Source organism: Macrobrachium nipponense, chromosome 26 (genome assembly GCF_015104395.2).
Source record: "Macrobrachium nipponense isolate FS-2020 chromosome 26, ASM1510439v2, whole genome shotgun sequence".
NCBI classification, from domain to species: domain Eukaryota; kingdom Metazoa; phylum Arthropoda; class Malacostraca; order Decapoda; family Palaemonidae; genus Macrobrachium; species Macrobrachium nipponense.
In genome coordinates this window covers 33,545,911-33,564,750 of record NC_087215.1, presented here as the reverse complement: position 1 = coordinate 33,564,750, position 18,840 = coordinate 33,545,911, and the positions used below count along the sequence as shown (strand labels likewise).

Genomic DNA, 18,840 nt, shown 5'->3' with positions numbered 1-18,840 from the left:
CAAATTACTGGATAATGTCTCTCTTTGGATACTTGGAATTTGCGTTGTAATCTAACCAGAAACTTCGTTTTGTATTATTACTGGAAACAAGCAATGATTTTTTCATTATTTGCGCTTTTGGACTGTTATATGTAAATAGTATGTATTCATTCGCTCGGAAACTAGTTCGCATGAGGCGTCACTAAAAAAACATAGAAAAATACAAACATAAAAAGTGCGAAAATCATCATAATCTCAAAATTTTTGTTGTAATCTAACCAGAAACTTATTTTTTATTAATATACTGTGCTAAACTATAAAGGATTTTTATCATAGTATGCGTTTTTTAAAAGCGTCGTTAACTCGGACGTCGGGAGCGTCAGCGTCGTAACCTAGAACAAAAGCGTCGTAACCCAGGACGGATTTTTCCATTGAATATTTAAGAAAAAGCGTCGTAACCTCGGAACGTCGTAAGCCGGAAACCGTCGTAACCCGGGGACCGCCTGTATATATCTCCTTAAGGAAGGAAGTTAATCCAGGAACTCTTTAAATCTTTGTGATTTCCTCATAAATTGCGGAAGAGACAGAATTCCTGTTCATCTCTAGGGTTTACGGAAGGAAGTAGATATTTCCTATCCGCCATCATACCCAAACGCGATGAGATTCTTATTAAGAAAACTCCCAAAGCTCTTGCCTCCTCATAACGAGGGAAGAGCATGAATGAAGGAGAGAGTCCTGCATTTGAGAGGAACTGCCTAACACAGGAGTCTTCTGAATAATGAAAAAGGGCTTCTCTTAGTATCAGAATCCTTCTGACAAAGCGACGGCCGCCTGTGCGACATCTTGCACCTTTGCCAGGGGAAAGTTATCAAGTTAAAAACTCAAAGAGGACCTCGCCTCGCGACTGACCTCTCTCTCAAAAGAAGATTTTGGAATACATATTCTGGTGCCTGGATAGTTCCGCACGCCTGGAATGTTCCGCACGCTAGAAAGGAGACTCGCTCCTGGAACGTTCCGCTTGCGTGGAAGGTCCCGTGCTCCCTGATAGTTCCAAGTACCTACTAGGTTCCTTTTAGGAGCCTCATGCCCGTAAACGTTCAATGGAAGGATCCTTCTGATTGCCACTCTACTATAAGGCTCCTCACTCTAGCCGTCTGTTTTCTCTTTGAAGGCGCCTTGCGCCAAGAAAAATTTTCTGGAATACAGCTCGCGCTCAGTTGCTGGAACGCGGCTCGCGTTTGGCTGTAGGAACGCGGCTCGCGCTAGTCTGTTGGAACACGGCTCGCTGCTGGCTGTTGGAACGTGGCTCGCGCTTGCTTGCTGGAACGTGGCTTCCTGGCTGGCTCTTCGCTTGTAGTCCAGTTGGCGCTCAGTGTTCTCTTAGTTTTCAGAGAACGCGCTAGATCGTCCGAACTCCAAACATGTACATTCTTCGTCTTTTCGGACGTAAGATAAGAAAACGGAAGAAGAGACGCACTTTTTAAGGATGCCTTTCCAATGGCTATCCCTGGCAGTCTGAGACGTTCTACAGATCCTGCCGAGGGGACGCCTGATCGGTGGGGATTCTCCATAACCTCCGTAAGGCTTTCGACTTTCCTTCTCCTCTGGGCTTGTGAGCTTGGAAGAGGTCTAGGCCTGAGAGTGAGACAGAGCCGATCGGACGCACCCTCCACTATTTTAGGACGCCTTTCCAATGGCGAACTTGGCAGTCTGGGACGTTCTACAGATCCTGCCGAGGGGACGCCTGATCGGTGGGGATTCTCCATAACCTCCGTAGGGCTTTCGACTTTCCTTCTCCTCTTCCTCTGGGCCAGGGAGCTTGGATGCGGTCTAGACCTGGGAGCGAAACAGAGCCGATCAGAACGCACCCTCCACTGCACTGGGAACACTAAATTCACTTCTTACCTTATAAGAGCTCGCATTTTGAGCTACATCCATTTATCTTCAAATTTATGAATTTGTAAATTCTGTGGAGTAAGAAGGTGATGATGGATGCAAAAACTACTATTACTGTTAATACTCTAACTGCTCGTTACACGAGAGCTATTAAAGCTTCTAAAGGAAGCGTAAAAAGTTATATGCTTTTCTGACTCCTAAAGTAGGGAAGTTAGAGTTTTATATTTCCTCAATCAAGTTCTAACACTTATTACACATATTAATGCATAAATATTAATATTTCCCTTTCTTGCAAACTATATGAGTGTCTACCGAAAACTTTAGTAGTTACACGTCATATATTCTTCGAAATTTTCGAAGTCAAATTTATTAAAAAGTTAATACAAGCGTATGACGAACCAAAGACCCAGTACTTCCCTGCAAAAGACAGCCCAGAAGATCGATGGCGATGAAACACGAAAATCAAGTCAGGAGGTACCGCAAACGTATGTTTACAATACGGCGACAGAGAAAAAAATCTGGTTCTAGAGGGTAATGGTTCCTATTCCTACCACCCAGCGGCTGGACGGTAGATCACCTGACCTACCTACCTGTAGCTTGTGCCGCGAAATTCGAATTTCTGTTGGGGACGACCGGAGTCTTAGCTAAGTATATATCTGTCAGGGAAGTTGAATGTATGAAAATATGATTTAAAAATTAAAATTTATAAGCTGAAAAATTCAGCATTTAATTTTAGCATTCTGTTTGTCAAATATTTTCTCTAAATTTACTGATGTAACCATTACAGTTATCATTCCCAACTTCTTTTCCTATTACGCATTCCCCCTTCATCAACCCTTATATATGACTTTTATCATCATTCCATCAATGAAAGTATTTAATAGCCATGGAAGCATTCTAATACTGAACAAGCTTCAACTTTATCCAGTTACCATTTATACATACCACACATCCTCATCACTCTCCACATCGCATCTTCAATAACTCCTTAAGTTTTTATTGATCCATGTACTATAGTACATATCACAGATTTTTTCCCTTTCCTCTAAAAATTCTCATACAGTTGTCTTGTACCAAAAACTATAGTCATATATCCCATTCCTGGTATAAACCCACACTGTTCTTCACTTATTTGTCTTACTTCCTTTATCTAAATTTTACCACACCCTCCCCAGATGTACTTGATATTACCCACCACCAAATATTTCTGAACACATTTAAAAAATCTTTTAAAAAAAAATTTCAGATAGTAATAAAAATCAGTATAGTACCTTGTTTGGATGTGCTTGGATGGAAAGAGCTTGGTTAACACTCAAAACTTTAAAAAGGAAGGGAAGCTGGTTCTGGAACTTTTCGGTGACAGGGCTACCTAACACCTCTGGGTGCTCAGAGATGTACTTGTCAAGGTTTACTCCTGAACCTAGAAGGATATATCATCATAAAAATAACAAAAAGCAATTTCTAACAGCTAAAAAATTACATCCTTAAAAATGTATAAATTGCATAAATTCTTAAAAACCATATTGCTCACTTGCATAATCCTGACATTTCAATTCCAGTAGAACAAAAGAGGATGAACACCCCTCACTCATGGCGAATTTGTACAAGTTCACAGTTCTAAAGTCTTACAGTGGCTAACTCACTTCTATGTAGTCTGAGCAGCTACCACAAAGTTCCTTATTGGATGAGTGGGTTGCGTACTCGCCTATCAATCTGGTAGCCTGAGTTTGCTCCCTCCCACTGCCAATGCGGAACCAGGGGAATTTATTTCTGGTGATTAGAAATTAATTCCTTGGTATAATGTGGTTTGGATTCCACAATAAGCTGTAGGTCCCATTGCTAAGTAACCAATTTATTCCTAACCACATAAATAAAAGTCTAAATCTTTAGGCCAGCCCTAGGAGAGCTGTTAATCAGTTCAGGGGTCTGGTTAAACTAAAATATACTGAACTTGGCTAGCTACCACAAAATAAAGGACTGAAATGAGAGTAATTCAGGTGAAAAAAAAATAACTATTTATTGAAAAAAATTATATTTAAAAATATATATTTGTTTTATCACAAGCCACTATTACTTTTTTTAAATAGCTTGAATAGCAACTTAGGCATAGCTATGCTCCTGGAATTATAAGGCTAAATCTGAAATAAACCATACAGATTCTCTTGGAAGAGGAGATGGTCCCTTACTTTTCAGTAGGAATATGGGTCAAGATGCTCTGGAACCTGCAGAGAGACTTGTATTGGCTTAAGAGGGTGCCATGATGAAATGGATGAGATGAAATGATGCATTTCTTAACCTCCAACTTCAAACCACATGCACTAGTGAAACCTCACTTAACATACGTACCAAGCATGGAGGTGGTGTCTCTTAAATAAAGGGTAGGGAAGGTGGACTGGCACCTCCAAGTCCATGCAATAAAACAGCTAATACTCACATTTCTTATGAAATGAAGTTCCCTTAAAAAGGATTGTGGATGGAAAAGCCCTACCTTGTGTCAATTCATCTAATGCACCTTTGGAATCATCACTTAGGAAAACACTTCTGAGGCAGAAGGACAGAGCATTCTTAGGAACCAGTTTCTTGACCTAACCTGTACATACAAAAGTCTAAGATTCCCTTCCAAACAACAGTTAGTATTGGCCAGACAGACATGAACAGCCCTAATCTGGCAAAGATAAGCTTTGCCATTCAGGTCGTGAGAGGAAAGATATGGCATAGAAGTGAGAGAGAGAGAGAGAGAAAATGTTTCATTAAAGCCTAATTCTACAGTACAAATGAAAGTGATTCATTTCCAGTTCTTGCTTTGACTGGTCCTGTTGAACAAGGCAAAAAGATCCTCAATATATATCTTGTGGAGATGAAGGTTACAAGAAAATCTGTCTTGACAGTGAGAGGCTTGAGACCGTGGTTTATATGAGACTTGATCAAACTTAAACCTAGAGTGTGTTTCTAACTTGCTAGCTTCATGGGACTGTTAATTCATTTTTTATTTCTTCAAGTTTCACAAGGAGACGGAAGAAATATTTAAACACAATATTGCCCCTTGAAGCTGAGATGGACATCACTTCGGAGTTTAAAAGCTAACAATCCACTAGAATCAGAAATGGGGTCTCGAGTGGATTATGCCTCTACCAATGCACAAATCATAGAAGCATTTCTACTTGCTAAAGAAGAAGCTGCCTCTGGAACATCTAAATGGTCTGAGAGTAGCCCTGACTGTCTCTGATGTAAATCACATATTCATGAGATCTTATTTGATAATCTTCATGTGTATAAACCAAGCATGTCAAGGTTCTGAAGGATCTAAAGTGGGATTGTGATAGCAGTTTCCCCTCTCTGGGCAAGTTCCTGAGGGAATTTGCCAGGAAAGAAGGAAGATCCAAAAATCACTATTGCTACTGCAAAAGGAAAGTGATCAGGACTACTTTTATGGTATTCTTAGTTGTGAACCTTACTAAGCATGGGTTTAATCAGAGGAAAAAGTAGGATGATACACTTAAGAAGTTGTCACATGAATACATACAACAACAATCTTCAAATCTCTTGAGCAGTAGTAGTAGGGAACTGTCTTGACTACAATTCTTATGAAGAGACCAACTAAGGAAGAGACCAAATAAGGGAGTGCCCTATAACTGCCAGACTTTTAACCCTTAAACGCAGACTGGACGTATTTTACGTCGACATTTTTTGTCTCTCGGGTGCCGACTGGACATATTTTACGTCTACATACAAACAGTTTTTTTAAAGATTCGCGGGGAGGAAAAAAATACTTTTAGGCCTACCAGCCGAAAACTCTTGAATCACGCGCCTTGCGGGATGCTGGGAGTTCACAGATCAAGGTGTTGTTTTTGTTTACAATCGTTACGCAGGCGCGCAAGCGCGAATTTCTTTCTTGCCGCACTAAAAAGTATCTGTGACACATCTCGGAAATTATTTCGTCACTTTGGCATAATTTTTGTACCATTTTAAATTAGCCTTTACATGGAGTATTATATATGAAATGTGCGCATTTTATGTAGAATACAACACAAAAACACCTCATGATTGTAGCTTTTATCAGTTTTGAGATATTTTCATATAATAAAGATAAGTGCCAAATTTCAACCTTCGGTCAACTTTGACTCTACCGAAATGGTCGAAAAAACGCAATTGTAAGCTAAAACTCTTATATTTTAGTAATATTCAATCATTTACCTTAATTTTGCAACTAATTGGAAGTCTCTAGCACAATATTTCGATTTATGGTGAATTTATGAAAAAACTTTTTCCTTACGTCCGCGCGGTAACTCTTCCGAAAAAAATCATACATGCGATTGTGGTAATGTTTGCACCATTTTAAAATTAGCCGTTACATAAAGTTTATATATGGAAATGTGCGCAATTTCACATGCACCAATACAACTAAAAACAACCCATGGTTGTAGCTTTTATCAATTTTGAAATATTTTCATATAAAAAATGTTAAGTGACAAATTTTCAACCTTCGGTCAACTTTGACTATATCGAAACGGTCAAAAAACGCAATTGTAAGCTAAAACGCTTATATTCTAGTAATATTCATGCATTTACCTTCATTTTGCAACAAATTGGAAGTCTCTAGCACAATATTTCGATTTATGGTGAATTTATGAAAAAAATAACATTTTCTTTACGTCCGCACGGTAACTCTTCAGAAAAAATCATCGTGCGATTGTGGTAAGTTTGCACCATTTTAAATTAGCCGTTACATAAAGTTTTATATATGAAAATGCGCAATTTCATGTAGAATACAACTAAAAATAATTGAAGGTTGTAGCTTTTCTCATTTTTGAAATATTTGCATATAAATCACGATAAATAGAAAAAAACCACGTTCAGTCAACTTTGACTCTACCGAAATGGTCGAAAAACGCAATTGTAAGCTAAAACTCTTACAGTCTAGTAATATTCAGTCATTTATCTTCATCTTGAAATAAATTTGAAGTCTCTAGCACAATATTTAGATTTATGGTGAATTTAAAAAAAAAAAGCTTTTTTTCCCTCCGCGCGCGGATTCTCCGCCACAAATCTCCGAAATGTGTACGTCCCATTCTCGGAATATTTGCTCCGTTTCAATATTAGGCATTCATAGTTCTATATATGAAAATGTGCGCAATTTCATGTAGAATAAAACTAAAAATATTTGAAGGTTGTAGCTTTTCTAATTTTTGAAATAATTGCATATATAAATAAATATATAAAAAAATTAGACATTCGGTCAACTTTAACTCATCAGATATGGTCGAAAACTGCAATTGTAAGCTAATACTCTTACAGTATAGTAATATTCAATCATTTGTCTTTATTTTGAAAGAAATTGGAAGTCTCTAAGACAATATTTAGATTTATGGTGAATTTTTTGAAAAAAAATATTTGTTTACATCCGCGCGTTACGAATTCATGCATTATTTTGTGATAATATTTTCTCTGTGTTGCTTTTATTGTTTTACAATGTGTTATATACCAAAATAATTGCAATTTAGTGTACATTACAACTAAAAAAAAGTAACTTGTTACGTTTAACCGTTTTGTGCACAGCGCGATTTGAATACAATTATATATGAAATTTCGTTTTTGCGCTATCATATATCACATTATTTATATATGATAATGATAATTTTTCCATTTCTGATGGTTGCATACTAAACTTCAGCCAATGACAAAAAAAGGAGCCAAAAATGAACTCTTAATCTTGAAAACTAAGCGCGCTGTGATTTTTTGAAAAAAATATTTTTTCCGCTTCCGCTCTCACTCCGAAACACCTCCGGCACACGGTAGACAATTTTTATTTTACCGCTTCGGCGTTTAAGGGTAACCTATATTATAATGCATAGTTTTCTTCTACCCAAGTACAGATGGCTACTACTAAATGGCAGGAGCTTCTCGATTTTATTCCACTTTATGTTCTTACATAAGCTTGCATTGTCTAACTGACACACTGATTGATGGACATGACTCAAACTGTCTTGCTCAAGAAATGAGGAGCAAGGCCTTCAGGCACAAGAACAGGGCCTGAAGCAATAGAAAATATGTGGCACTATCTTATTATGACCAGGTTCTTGATATATGTTGAAAGTAAAATGGTTAGGAGGACTCCCTGACTTTATTTCCATGTCTTGCCACCACTGAAGATCCCTCTAAACTTCTGGGTATTGGAATGAGGAGGAGTTGCATTACAAGCCTGGATATTGGAAAAAGGAGTTGCAGTAAGAGCCTGGGTACTGGAATGAGGAGCTGCATATAGAGACTGCAACTGTGAGCAGATCTTGATTCAACTACATGGCATTTTCCTCCAGGGAAACAAGGTGGCCAATCATAAACTGTTAAGGCTTGGTTGAAGAAACTGGGCTCTAAAGGTACAGCCAAACTGACTATGTAGCCTCTCTTCCATAGGTCAAACCATGGGTTTTAAAGTACTATGTCCAATTGCTCAGCAGCCTCCTCCTACTTATTGCTGCACCAGAGTACTTCCACACAAATGATGTTGAGAACACCTTCTTCAAGATTAATTTCTTCCAAGCTCCTCAAAGGTCATTTCCTCACCATAGGTAACCGCAACCTTGGACTTAAGGGACATGCAAATTGGAACCTTGTCCTAGACTGGAGAGACTAAAAAGACCTCTCGTAAGTGGGGAAGCAAGGGAGGGATAACTCTAGCTGAAGCAGTCTGATAGAACTTGGGGAAGCAGGAAACTTACCTTGGCAATACTTGAGGCAGAAGCACTACAGGGGCCACTGGAGCCATGTGCTGAAGTCTGTCTACTGGAGAAGCCTGACTTCTCACTGGCTCCCTAGAGATATTCACCAACGAGAATGCAGGGGTAAAAGTCTATGAGAGGGAAAATGGTACTAGAGTCAGAATCCTGGAAACTGCTGGAGTCTTGAGTAGGGAGGAAATCATGAGCACAAAAAGAAACAAGAGAAGAAGCAGCAGTTCCTTGGCTGGGAGAAGAGAGTTTGAAAGAACAGAGGCATCAACTCAAGCCTTGATAGTCCGAATGCTGCACAGCACAGACTTAACCAGCAAGCAGTTGGCAATAGAAGATATCTTTAAAAATAAATGCTTGGCCACAGCTCAGTACCCTGAGATAGGTGCATGCCATAAGTTAAGTTCATAAGTATGAGTACTGCAAAAAGTAATCATGTGCTGAGCAGTAGTTGTATGGGTGAAGTTAAGAGCCACTGGGGACAGGTCTTGAGCAGAAGGCTTGATAGTAGAGATCAAGCACTGACATCAAGACAAGGAAAGTCAATAGTAGGTGGGTAGTGTGGAAAGAACCAGGAGAGTATAGCTGTTGAAGCGAGTCACAACTTATGTGGCATTACAAAACTGTTTTTCAGAATATGGAAAGTAGAAACAAAGCTTAATGACTGGTAATTAGTTATTCATAGTAAAGAAAAGCCCATATACAGTGGACTCCAATAATCATGGGGGATGGGTACCACACCCCTGCAAATAGCTAAAAACACTTAGAACTGCCTATTTTGATAGTTCAAAACAAAAACAAAAACTCTATAAATGCTTATACCTAAATATTTTAATAGTTTTATCACAAAAAGTGCATTTATTCTTGAAAATGATATGAAAATACAGTATAATTTGTGACTATTTGTGAAAAATACCACGAATAGGCGAATTTTCCACGAATAATGTGTATATATGTTGCAAAGAAAATCCGCGAACTGGCGAGTCCACGAATCGTGAGTCTGTAAATAACAGGGGTCAACGGTATATCTATGTATGACACTCATATAATATTACTATTAATAAATAGTTTAAATAGACCACTGAGTTAATACTCTTAGCTCTCAAGGGGCTGGGGTACTCTCATATAAAACTTATGTATGCTCTAGCCTGAAAAATAGAAGAATGTCTCAAAATAATTCTTCTGCTTGCAAAAACAATAGAGAAAATACTAAAAAATTATAAATACTTAATTTAAGATATATTTATTAAATATTTACCTCTCCATTATATACAGCCAGTCGTCAATTATTGGCGATTCGGTCGTATGGTAATTTTCGGCGCCGAAATGCGCCTTTTTCCAGTTATTAGCACAGATAATGAAGTATTGGTGCAAATACATACCTAACAGATGTGGCATTAACCGGTTATCAGTTCCAAAATCTGATTATTGGCATCAATGAGCACTGAAAATCATAGATTGTTGGTTATTGGCAATTTTTGCTTATCATCAAGCCCTCAGAACGGAACCTGCGCTGATAACCAGGGACAGCCTGTAGTTTCTACCAACTCAGGCATGGAAGTAAAAGCTATATAACAGAGAGGTAAGGTACATTTAAAAAATACCAAATTCTGAAATAAACTTTCTTTTTCCTAACATACAAACCTATGTTTTCATATTTGGAGTACTCGTGCTTAGTGTGCTTCGGCTATCACTTAATCATCTCAGAACAAAATACTAACAGTTAGCCAACATTCACCGTCGACCTGGGTTGGCATGACCCTTCCACTGTACATGCCAGACAATCTGCAATTATGCTCTGCTCCACAGATGGGGAGAAATCAGGACTACATGGGTGGTATGAGGGGAGTAAAACTATACATATGAAAGTTTAAGTTCATATGTTAAGAAAAATGAAAATTCCTTTAATGTTTAGTATTTGTTCCAACATGAATATAAACCTACACTTCAATTTACATATGGAGCCTCACTCAAAGGCAGGAGACTGATCTCTTGTAAGGTTATTAGATGAGCATGTCCCTACAGGGCACAAGTAAGGGAAGCCACAACTATTGCCCTGTCAAGGATCTCCTCCTGTACTCTACTGAACTTTGAGTCACCACCATGCAGACCGGAGGTCTTCCTCCTCCTTCAACGAAGCTCCCCGAGGCCTCACTGCTCATATCTCATGTTGGGCTGTGCCTACTAGGACCTAGATCAAAGTGTCTAAGGACTTATGTGCCAGGTCCTTGAGACAGAAGGAAATCAGGGTTGATTGTCTCTTACAGATCCCTGCTTTCAGAACCTGGAGGACAGAGTGGTTCTTCTTGAATGTTACTGAGGGCCCTATCCCCCTAATGTTGAGTGCCTTTATTCTGCCTGTGGGCAGGTTGCCATCTGGACCTATCTGGTATGCCCTGATGATGACATCCCTCAACAAAAGAACATTTTCCAAGATCTTGCCTTTTCTCATGGTTCATACTGATAATGTCTCCTACAGGCTGGTCTGTGGAAGGCCATACACTTGAGAGGTTATCCAGGACCTATGTGGGTACAGTAGCATTTACCCACCCTTACAAAGGTTTTCAGGGGGGGCAGAAAAATCTCAAACTACCAGTCAGGGGTCAAAAGCTTCTGGGTCTCTGTCAAAAATTCTGATACTACAAAAGTTAGCACAAGGGACAACCATTCCTGGGTATGTGAGACAATGTATGAGAAGACGTGCAGTTCCCCTACCCTGTTGGTGGGGCCAAGGCTAGAAAGAACACCATCTTGTGGGTAACAATCTAATGCATTCTGGAGGGGCTCATATGGCATCCATCTCGGGAGGGCAAGGACCTTGGCCACATCCCACTTTCATGGGCATATTTCTTTTCAAAATGTTTAAACCATTGCTTGACAGTTCCTATTCCCAAGAGGCCCAAACATGTGTGCCAAGGTCTGAACAATTGAGTGAGGGCAGCTCTGTAGCTCTTGATCTCTGTAATGGAAAGAGCCTTCCCTTGATATAGGAAGATAATAAAGTCTGCCAAATCCTTTACAGCTGTCTTGTATGGATTAAGACCTTGCCTACAATACCAATGATGGAAGAACTTCCATTTACCCTGGTACACTCTGACAAACAATGGTCTGAGGAGGTTGGATATCACACTTGCAACTTTCTTCAAAAACTTTTTTCTTTCTTTCTGAGGAACTGATAGACTAACCATGAAGATGGAATGAGGTTACCTGGTGGTAATGCCCATTCTGTTCTTGCCTCAATATGAATGACTAGAAGCTCCCTTGGAATGTCCGCTGGCTCGGGGTCCTTGGTTTTAAGAGTTTCATTCTCAGCCTTTGGGACACAAAAGTCTGATGACGACCTTGTGTAGTTAGCTGAACAAGGGAAAGGGGTACGCGTCCACATTGTCCCAAGGGTGCTGGAAGGTATTCTACACAGTGGCCATTTGGACAATACAGTGGTAGCTGCTTGTTCCCTTGCACAGCTAGGAGAACTAACGTCTGTCGCCACCCTGCAGCCTCAGCAATTTGTTTGTGATGCCTAGTTCCAAGAACCACTCTGTATCTACTATTTGTTTTGCTCTACATATATGGTCTGCCAGATGTTTTTCTTACCCAGGATGTACCTGACTATTTGTATCAGTCCCAGGGTCTCTAACCAAACCATGCAACTTCATTACAGTTTCTCATGGAAATGTTGGAGTGCACACCAAACTGCTTGCATCTCCAACAGACTGACATGCTCCACTCTCTCTGTGGGTTCCCACATCCCTGAAATGTGCTCTCCTTTTCCTTTCCACCCCTTTCAGGATTCGTCTAAGAATACCAGCATTGCCAGTGGGGGTTGGCCAAGTAGCACCCCTTGCAGGTGGTTCTTGGATTTTGAGGGATCTAATGAGTTCTCCCCCTTGGGACTAACTTTTCCCAGGAGACAAGGTGCCCAATTATGACCTCCCACTGTAACCCTAGTTGCTGGGTCAAGAGAGGAATGGCTCTGATACCCCCACATGGCAAAGTGCCATGAACTGGCAGACTAAACCCTGGGAGACAAACATCACAAACTTCCTCAATGTCTCATGGATGGGGATGTGCAGGCTGGCATCCTGCAGGCCTATGGATACCATATAATTCTTGTCCCTGATGAAGGCCAGAATGGACTGTGGTATCCTCATAGAGAAGGATGTCTACTGGAGGTAAGAGGTTCAGGATAGACAAGTCTATGACTGAAACCCCACCCCCCAACCTTCCCATGATGGATGACCATACCGACTAGGGAGTCACTTGGGTGGTTGTCAGGGCAGTACCTCTGGGGAGAGCTCTGGTTTCTGCTCTGCAATCCCAGTTAGATCTGTTCCTCGAACAGGGTGTGGGATACCCGCTAGAGGGACTTTGGAAGTGTTAAAAGACAGTTTGTACCCCTAACTTAGGACAGACACTAACCTTTCTTGCTTTCCATAAGAGATGGGGGTGGGGTGGGTGGGGGAGTGCACCATTTCTCTGTTCAGGCTTTAAGAAGAATAGGATCTGCTGCTTGGATAGATGCAACTTTCCCCTTCGATTGGAGGCGTGGGAAGTGGATCAGGATGTGTGTCTGTACATCCTATCTCTGGATGTATTCTGTTCCCTGTCTGGTCTGCTCTGAGCAGACCAGGTGCTGAGAGTCTAATGAAGCTACTGCTACACTGGTGATGGTGATGGCAGGGCTACAAGGTGTTACTGTTGGTTCTTGGTTTCAACCGCTTCCTCAATTCATGATGAAATTCTTGATGTCTAGCCTTGGAGAGGCGGAGGGCACCTGATGCCGTAGCTTATCAGGGCAGGGGAACTCCAGCCTTGGAGTGGCTGTGCTGCACTTATCTAAAATCCTGCAATGGAGAAGATAGCAAAGCAACTCCTCTACGTTCTGTCAGAGAATGAAGGGGGCAATGTTCCAAACTCTTGACCTCCAAAAATTTCTGACTCAGCCTCAAAGTCAGGTTTTATGGCACTTGGTTACCGATGTTAACCATATTTTCTGCGACATTAAGTGATTTTCTGCATTGGTAAGTGGTTTATCTGAGTCAGTAAGGAGTTTATCGATGCTGATAAGAGGTTTATTGGTGCTTACGACGTTGTAAGTGCCATTTATTATCATAATTATCACTGACTTTTGGTTAGCGACACTTGGCTGGGAACGGAACACCACCCTTCCGTTAACCGGGGGCTGCCTCTATAAACAATGGAACCTCGGTTTTTGTAAATAATCCATTCCAGAACCTCCAATAAAATCCAAAACGTACAAACAAAAACAATAATTCCCATAAGGAATAATGTAAATACAATTAATGCGCAGGACATATTCTTGCCCCCAGCAAACTTTTTGGTCTTTTAGCCCGACCCTCAGTGTTTACTGTGGCCTTGATATGGGTTGATATCCTTGGCTTTCATTTACAACGTCTCTTCCAATTTTCCCTGATTTGTATCGTATCGGATTGTTTTGGAACTTCTCTGTTATCGTCAGAATGGAGATGGTCAAGCCTCCTCAAGAAAATCCTTACCTCAATCTCTGCTTCATCAGCCTCGCCTCCAACAGCTACTGGTTGAGATGTTGGCATGCATCGTTCCTGTGCTATGTGCAACGAAGGATGAGTACCCCCAAATGACAGACATTCTTTTTGTTTTAGCTATAGGCAAGTGCAACACAATGTCAGACAGAGGTGTGAAGAATGTAGGGATTAGTTCATTAGATCACTTAGAGGACTACCTTAGGTGTCGGAATCTCAAGTCTCTAAGAGCAAATATAAGATAGTGGCAAAATCACAGGAGTTAAGCAAAGAAGAGATAGAGTAGGAACTGTTCAGAAATTGGGAGACAGAATGTCTAACTTGTTTGCTAATTTCATGACCAAGCTAACTGAAATACAGATAGTGGTAGTAGTGTAGGTGTGAGCAGTAAAGAAATCAAAGGTCCTGCACACTCAACTTCTCCTCCATACAAGTTCTTTCTTAAATTTTATGGTGTTTCTCGTCTTTTTTACAGAAGGGCTAGCACTTGGAAATTACTTTGGTCCCATGATGGCTTATTTAGCAGTTGAACTTGAATAAAAAAAAAGCACCAAAAGCAAAAAACAATGAACACAAAAGCTGAATGGGTCATGAAAGAAGATGGGATGCTTTGTTTGAGCACTTGATACAGGGCCCGGTCATGCGCTGGGCCCTATATAGAGCGTTTCCAAGTGTATGAAAACTGAGACAAAATTTTGTAGAAAAAAGTATATGAAAACCAAAACGTATAAAAAGAGAGGCATACGAAAACTGAGGTTTGACTATTCTAAAACCTGATTACAATTTCTGAAAATCTAATAACGATTACAATACGTATAGTCATACGAAGAGGTGCCATTATCAAAGAAAAATAAACTAAAATCAATCATTCTAAGCTCAAAGAAGAAAAAAAACTCTACTCATGTGTAAGTTATATAAGTCAATTCATAATCGTGACACCAGAAAGAATGTTATTAACACGTAACAAAAATACTAGAAAAGTTAATCAAAATACGTGGAATGTGATAACTGGCCGACACATCAGCTCCTGGACTGACACCAAGTTACCCTTTAAAGTGTGAAATACTTGGAAAAAGCACCAAGAACCACCTAAATTAACAATGCTAAAACAGTCATTCACAATGGAAGAACAAAAAGCATTGGGACTGAGAAAGAGGTTATTGTACAGTACATATACAGTAGTAAGTATCACTAGTACTGGGTCAACATCAAACTTAAATAATTTCAATGAAAGTCAATCTTTTTGAAGAACTTTCACTAAAACAACTTTCTCTTTCAATCATCTTTCATATAACACAAAATGAAAGTTAATGAACTTCTAAAATGGAAAATGAAATCTGAAAAGGAAATCCCACCTTAAAAGTATAGGGAAGACTTAAAACTATTAAACAGCCAACATAAACACAAGTAGGAAGACAACAGGAGGGCCTGGGAACCTTATAATCATGCACAAACCAACCTACTGGGAGAGAAGTGTCTTCATCTACTGGGGCAGGAATTTCTAGGATTCACACATATGCACTAATAGGCTATGTTAAAAGCATATACATATATAATAAAGGGTTTACTTACAATAAAAAAGAACAAAAATCAATCTTAGCTCAGCTAAAATACACCAGGGATCACTATTCATACCTTTCAAAACTGATGGCCCACTGGGATGAGTTCCCATCCACAACTCGGCAAAAGGCTGGTCATCTCCCACCTCAAGATCTGGTTGTGTAGCTTTTGCAAACTGTGCAACACTGCTCTTTATGCCTTTTACACCCCATGCATAATTTTGAACAGCACAGGTTAATTCCATCACTGCTACCTAGCTGAGAATACAATTAACAAAAATTATTCATTATTCCACATCCTTCAAACAACATGTGCACATACATGTATGTACAGTAAATATATACTAAAATAATTATAATGATAAATTACCACAGATAACCAGTATCAAGTGCAAAATGAAAGAACCTACTACATAATAATACAGTAATATTAATTAACACAAAATTTTATCAATGCTGTAGCTTTCAATAAAATAGGGATGAATTAATACCGATTACATGTACACAAACAAATTCCATTACAATTACCAAGAAGGAATTATTGTCTTAAAAATTAGTTTTCGTTACTCAAATTACATTCATTCAAAAAATTGCATTACATATAATGCTTCTAGCTCCCTTGTGTATACAGTCAACCCCCTTCTAGTTGTTCTGGATTCGTGGATTTTTTCTGTGGAACATATATCCACATTATTCGCCGAATTTTTCATAGAAAAATATTACCTAATTACTGTACTCTCATATTTTCATGACTAACTAAATTTTTCATAAAACTATTAAATATGCAGGTATTAGCAATTTCAGAGGGTTTTTTTGATGTTTGAACTATCAAAATAGGCAATTACAAACACTTTTTGAGGGGTGTCAAGTATTCGTGGGGGGTTTTGGTCCTTATCTTCTATGAATCCAAGGGGTTGACTGTATCGGTCCCATAAATGTCATGGCTCTTGAGTACCATCCCAGTAAAGGGGTACCAGTTAGTTTGCTTTCAGTGGCAAAACAGAAGATGGTACCAAATGTTTTTTACAGAATCTCTTTTGCCTCAGCTTCATTACTTGCCCTTTTTGTTATCCGTGAGTTCCTTCAGCAAGCTGTCTAACCAGTCTAACTTTACTTTGCTTTTATGATCACCTCTCTAACAGTAAATTTTTAATTTAAGTCCAAACAAAGTTTAGAAATGTGGCTCAATTATTTCATCAAAGTAATTTATAACAATCTAAACACAATTTTCAATTCTTGCCCAGTTGTTTTAGTGTTGAGGGATACTATGGCAGAGTCCAGCTAGCTTTGCAGCTAAGCCCCACCCACTGATTATGTCACGACCATTCCTTGAGGGTGATTGGTTGGAAATACTTTTGAAACGTTGGTTTGTTTTGTTTGTATGGTGCTTTTACGTTGCATGGAACCAGTGGTTATTCAGCAAAGGGACCAACGGCTTTACATGACTTCCGAACCACGTCGAGAGTGAACTTCTATCATCAGAAATACTCATCTCACACTCCTCAATGGAATGGCCGAGAATCGAACCTGCGACCACCGAGGTAGGACGCAAACACCATACCAACCACGCCACTGAGGCGCTTTGAAAGTTGGTTAATTTGTGGTTCTTTTCATCATCATTTATTTTGCAACAGTTGTTTTACTGAAGTAAAATATGATGTGCAGATTATCAAAAGGAAATGTTATACTATCCCCTGAAATAATATCATAATACGTACACATCTTAAAATAGGTAAAAAAGAAAAATAAAAAAAAGTTAAATATGAATAACGTCAGAAGTGTTCCCTGTTTCTGCAATCTCATGTTTCATAAATAAGGTTCACCTGATATGAAGGGGTGTCTGGGAATGTTTGCATTTGAATCAGTACATCTGAATCACTGGATAATGGTAATTACTGTTTAATAGTATTGTTAAGCGTGTTTGCCACTCTTAAATTAAACACACAAACTTTCTCTGAGCTATGCAGACTTGTATTTCATATAGGTTTCAGGAAATGTTACATTTCAATAGTCTTAAAATCAGTTTCATTGGAATTGTTTACACATTTGGAGGGATAACAAGCAGTGACTGCATTCTACAACAACAGAATATACCTCTGTTTAACAAACGTTACAGTATGAGAGGCTATACAAGTCATACTGGATATAAATTGCTGAGAATTTTCTAAGGACATTATCTCCTTTCGAAATAACAGGATCATAAAAAATGAAGTAGACCTATATGGTCCTATATTGTTTTGTTGGTTTACGCAACTTATGACATTCGAGTTTGTGGTTATTCTTGTTTATGTTGCTGCTGTTATGGTGCTTGTAGTGTCTTCAAAAATTTTTCATATGGTAGCCTATCCAAACATTGCAAAATAAACATAGACCTATTCATAAATTACTGGCGTAAAAAGAATTATCTGCCTACTCTTCTTAACTGAAGTTTGGTCATTTGTTTTAATTAAAATTAATTGAGATCTTTATGAATATACTCTGCACTAGAATATTCTCCTAATAATAGAGAGAGAGAGAGAGAGAGAGAGAGAGACTGACTAACAAGAATGCTCCCAAAACCAAGTGATTCATGGGCTACTTGCAGACGGGTTTGGATCATCTCATACATAACTTTTCAACTATTATGGTATATATTTTTCTAAATTCTTAAGTATCTTCTATGTCTCCCTACCATAGCCTTCATTTTCATAGAAATGATATTGTCATGTTACAATAAAGTTTTATACATACTTACCTGACAGATATATACTTAGCTATAGACTCCGTCGTCTCCGACAGAATTTCAAATTTCGCGGCACACGCTACCGGTAGGTCAGGTGATCTACCGCCCTGCCCTGGGTGGCAGGACTAGGAACCATTCCCGTTTTCTAATCAGAATTCTTCTGTCGCCCGGGCCATCAACATTGTTGTTGGTTCCTCTCGATTGGTTTTTCTTTTTTCACCGGCAATTGATCTTCTTGACCGACTTTTGGTGACGTATCTGGATTGTTGGATTGGCATACGCTTTTGTGGACATCTGATAGGTTCATCCAGGTTCGTACAGGAAACCTCACCTCGAGTAGGAGGATTGATCCTGGCGGCAGATACCTCCATACGTCTGGAGGATCTTTTGATCGGAAGGGAAGAGTCTTTCCTTCTAGGAGGCTCCTTTGACAGAAC

The 18,840-nt window shown here is 39.3% G+C and overlaps 1 protein-coding gene across 1 annotated transcript in view; it reads right to left on the bottom strand.

The window, feature by feature from the left end:
* Positions 1-15,960, bottom strand: part of LOC135200166 (mannose-6-phosphate isomerase-like) — a 148,704-nt gene extending 132,744 nt beyond the window's left edge. Inside the window, exons 1-2 of the mRNA XM_064228527.1 lie at positions 15,758-15,960; positions 3,147-3,295 (exon numbers count right to left, since the gene is read on the bottom strand). Coding sequence (XP_064084597.1) covers positions 3,147-3,295; positions 15,758-15,926 — 318 coding nt within the window. The 5' untranslated portion in view covers positions 15,927-15,960. The remainder of the gene's footprint in view (positions 1-3,146; positions 3,296-15,757) is intronic.
* Positions 15,961-18,840: the final 2,880 nt, after the last annotated feature.